At 45.9% G+C, this 3,787-nt stretch overlaps 1 protein-coding gene across 2 annotated transcripts in view; it reads right to left on the bottom strand.

Moving 5' to 3' along the window:
• Nucleotides 1–1,369, bottom strand: part of EDARADD (EDAR-associated death domain) — an 87,102-nt gene extending 85,733 nt beyond the window's left edge. Inside the window, exon 1 of one of the 2 annotated variants that reach the window (XM_011935737.1) lies at nt 1,142–1,369. In XM_011935737.1, coding sequence (XP_011791127.1) covers nt 1,142–1,202 — 61 coding nt within the window. In that variant the 5' untranslated portion in view covers nt 1,203–1,369. Of the gene's footprint in view, nt 1–11; nt 92–1,141 lie in introns of those variants that run through there. The other variant, XM_011935739.1, reaches the window with a different exon arrangement.
• Nucleotides 1,370–3,787: the final 2,418 nt, after the last annotated feature.

The following is a 3,787-nucleotide window of genomic DNA, read 5'->3' as shown; positions in this document are numbered from 1 at the left end:
TGTCCCTTTACCTGCGCGCAGAGGGTCGTCCGGTGAAGCCATGGGGGCGGGTTAGGGGCAAACGAGCGTCCGAGCGGGGCTGGCCGGCCTCCGGGGATGAAAAGTCCTGCGGTTCCGACGTGCCTGGAGCAAACCGCGGCTCTGCGCGCCCCTGCCCTCCTCCGCCTTCCCCTCCCTCCTTCTTCTCCTCCTTCGCTTCTTCCACGAGCTCACTTCCTGCTTTGGCAATTAGCAAAGCCCCTTCGCTGCGCGTCCCTCGGTACCTCCCTCCGGAGGAGCGGGGCGGGAGCCGGGGTGCCGCGACCCGGGGCTGGGACGCAAGGCGGGGCCCCGAGTGTCCCGGGCGTCCCCAACGCCCGGAGCGCGCGTCCTGTCCGGTGCCCACGTCCCCCTGGGCGGGTCCTAGCGGGGGGCTGACACGACTGCCGCTCGGGACAGACTGCGGGAGAAGGACTGGCCTTAAGAAACGGCTGCAGTCGCGGGTCGCTTTCCCGGCTCCCTAATCACGCCCTCAGCTGAGACACCAGAACTCCCCTTACACAGGCCTGGGCCGAGATGCCCGCCGGCGAGCTGATATTTAGACAATTTCCTGATCTTTAAGCAGACTCTGCTGCTGCATGATGGCACACGCTGGTACTTTCCATTTTGATTTTTCTTTGGCATTAGCTACTATATGACCTCCAGGGTGAGTGCTGCACAAAAGGAGTGAAAACAAGTGGCCCGATACACACTCACAGCCTCCCTAGAAAAAACAACTTCGGGTTCTCTCGGAAAGGATGGCTTCAAATATTTAAAATGCTACGTTTAAGTGGGGTTTTATACCCATTACTTAAGGGGGAACACGTTGGAATTGGTTATGAAGAATATATTTAAGATTGCTATATTTTAACTAAAACTATCATCCATCATAAGTCTATTATAGGAAGGCGACGGGCATTTTACATTAAATAGGAATCTTTGAAGAGCTCTAAATAATCTTTCTCTGCCTTCGCACATAAGAACAGAAAGATAAAAGTTGGGTCGAAAAAGATAATAACACATTATTTAGTGTATAATATATCCGAAAATTATCATAAATAAGCAACCTCTTGCTAAAAACTCAGCTCTGAGAAATCCAGGAAGACAGCAAATGCCTACATACCGTCTTGGTGACCAGGAGCTTTAGTGCCTCTCCCCATCTGTTTAGTCTTCCTGAGGCCCATGGCAATCTTGAGTTTGGCTTCTTATTCTCTGGAGTTTGCCATGGAAGAAGCAAGAGGTTCCAAGAAGATGCTCGCTGGTTGTCTAGCCAGAGTCAAACCTTCTAGATGAAAGCTCTCTGGGGGAATTTGTGGGTGGGAGGAAAAACTTCCTCTTGGTCTGCCTTCGGATAGGAAGGGAAATTTTTTTAAAGGGTATTTTATCTTAGAATCAATTTGGAGGTTTGTTTGTGGTTCTTTCTGTACTTCTCATGAAGATGGAATTATTCTGACGTTGGCTGTCAGGAAACACTAAGTGGGCCTGTTAGCAGCCCAACCTCAAGCATTGCTCTAGAGCTGGTTTGCTTTTTGAAACTCTGAACCTTAATTCATCTTTTTATCATTCCCATTCTGCATTATATCAAACAGAAGATGGGCGGTATATTTTAAGGTTTTTTTGTTTTTGTTTTTTAAGGAAGATTGACTAGTTATGTAGGTTACTATTCCCTTTCATTTTCCATTCCTTGTGCCTCCTTTCCTATGAATTTCAACGATCCCCATCATTACTTTTATTTTTCCCATGTGCTTTGCGAACTATAAAGTATGATACAAATGGTTGCTATTGTTTTGCACTTTACAAAAAAAGTAATTTAAAACTGATTCTCATTCACCAGAGTTCCCACACAATCAATTTGCTGTCATAATATGTCCTTCGACTTTTATTTCTCTTGCCGTCCAAGAGTGTTTTAAACCTTACTGTTGAAAATAGACATTTTTGGGTTGGGTGTGGTGGCTCACACCTGTAATCCCAGCACTTTGGGAGGCTGAGGTAGGCGGTCAGGAGTTCTGAGGTCAGGAGTTCGAGGCCAGCCTGGTCAATGTGATGAAACCCTGCCTCTACTAAAAATACAAAATAACTTAGCTGGACATGGTGGCACATGCCTGTAGTCCCAGCCACTCAGGAGGCAGAGGCAGAAGAATTTGCTTGTACCTGGGAGGTGGAGGTTGCAGTGAGCTAAGATTGTACCATGGCACTCTGGCCTGGGCGACAGAGTAAGACTCTGTCTCAAAAAAAAAAGAAGAAAATGGACATTTTTAACATTTCCTGATAGTGCCCAATCTCAGAATCATGTGAAAAATTTCATATTTCCATAACTTCACTGATCTCCAATTTTCCTTTTCCAATAAATGGAGATAGTACATTTGGTCATCATAGAGTCAAATATGCTGGATTTTGCTGATGGACCTGTCACCGTAAGGTTGTGTTACATTAAGTAAGAAACCAAAACTGAGTCTGTAAGTGTCTGCAAGATTGTGATAATTCACTGAAATAATGTTTATGTGAAAATACTGACTGGGCACGGTGGCTCACACATGCAATTTCAGCACTGTCGGAGGCCAAGGTGGCAGGATTGCTTGAGGACAGGAGTTCAAGACCAGCTTATGCAACATTTTGAGACCCAGTCTCTACAAAATAATTTAAAAATTAGCTGGATCCCAGCACTTTGAGAGGCCAAGGTGGGTGGATCACTTGAAGTCAGAAGTTCAAGACCAGACTGTCCAACATGGCAAAACCCCGTCTCTAATTAAAATACAAAAATTAGCTAGGCGTAGTGGCGGGTGCCTGTATTCCCAGCTACTAGGGAGGCTGAGGCAGGAGAATCACTTGAACCCAGGAAGCGGAGGTGCAGTGAACTGAGATTGTGCCATTGCACTCCAGCCTGGGCGACAGAGCAAGATTCCATCTCAAAATAAATAAATAAACAAACACAAATACAAATACAAAAATTAGCCAGGCATGGTGGCGGGCACCCAACTACTTGGGAGGCTGAGGCAGGACAATCGCTTAAACCTGGGAGGCAGAGCTGCAGTGAGCTGAAATTGCGCCACTGAACTCCAGTCTGAGTGATGGAGCAAGACTCTGTCTTAAAAAAAAAAAAAATTAGCTGGGCATGGTGGTACATGCCTGCAGTCCCTACTACTCTGGGAGGGTGAAGCACGAGGGTCACTTGAGCCCAGGAGTTACAGACCTCAGGGAGCTATGATAACACCACACCACTGGGCGACAGAATGAGACCCTGTCTCCAAGCAAACAAACAAACCTAAACTAAGGCCTGTCATACAGTAGTTACAAATAAACCAGCTACTTTAAGGAATAAGCCAGTTCTTTCCTTGTAATTTAGTTTATTGAGAGAAGCTCCTATTGCCCTTGTTATAAGAAATAAACCAATATTTATTACAGTGTTTGTACATAGCATGGAGCAATGGATTGATTGGTTGCGTTCATTAATGCAATTTTAAAAATCTGACTGCCTCCCCATGAACGAAACAAAATTCCAAGCCCTGGGGAAATTAAAATGAGAAGTCCCTGACTGTTAAGAGTTTGTGGTCAAAAGAGATTTGCAAATATTGTTTTGCTACAGAACTGGAGAAATGAAAGTTTGAACCAGGAGAGGTGTGTGTGGAAGGAGGCACTGAAGATGTACAGAAGCAAAGTGGCTTGGTCACGACCATCTTGGATTGACAGAGGAAGTTTCAGGCAAATTCCGAGGCCTTAATGCATGGGTACAAGGCTGCAGGCGTAAGTGTGGAGAGAACTGTTGGTCTCG

The sequence above is a fragment of the Colobus angolensis genome, unplaced genomic scaffold (genome assembly GCF_000951035.1).
Source record: "Colobus angolensis palliatus isolate OR3802 unplaced genomic scaffold, Cang.pa_1.0 Scaffold148, whole genome shotgun sequence".
NCBI lineage: Eukaryota > Metazoa > Chordata > Mammalia > Primates > Cercopithecidae > Colobus > Colobus angolensis.
Note: the sequence above shows the minus strand (reverse complement) of the source record. Positions and strands in the feature narration are given on the sequence as shown.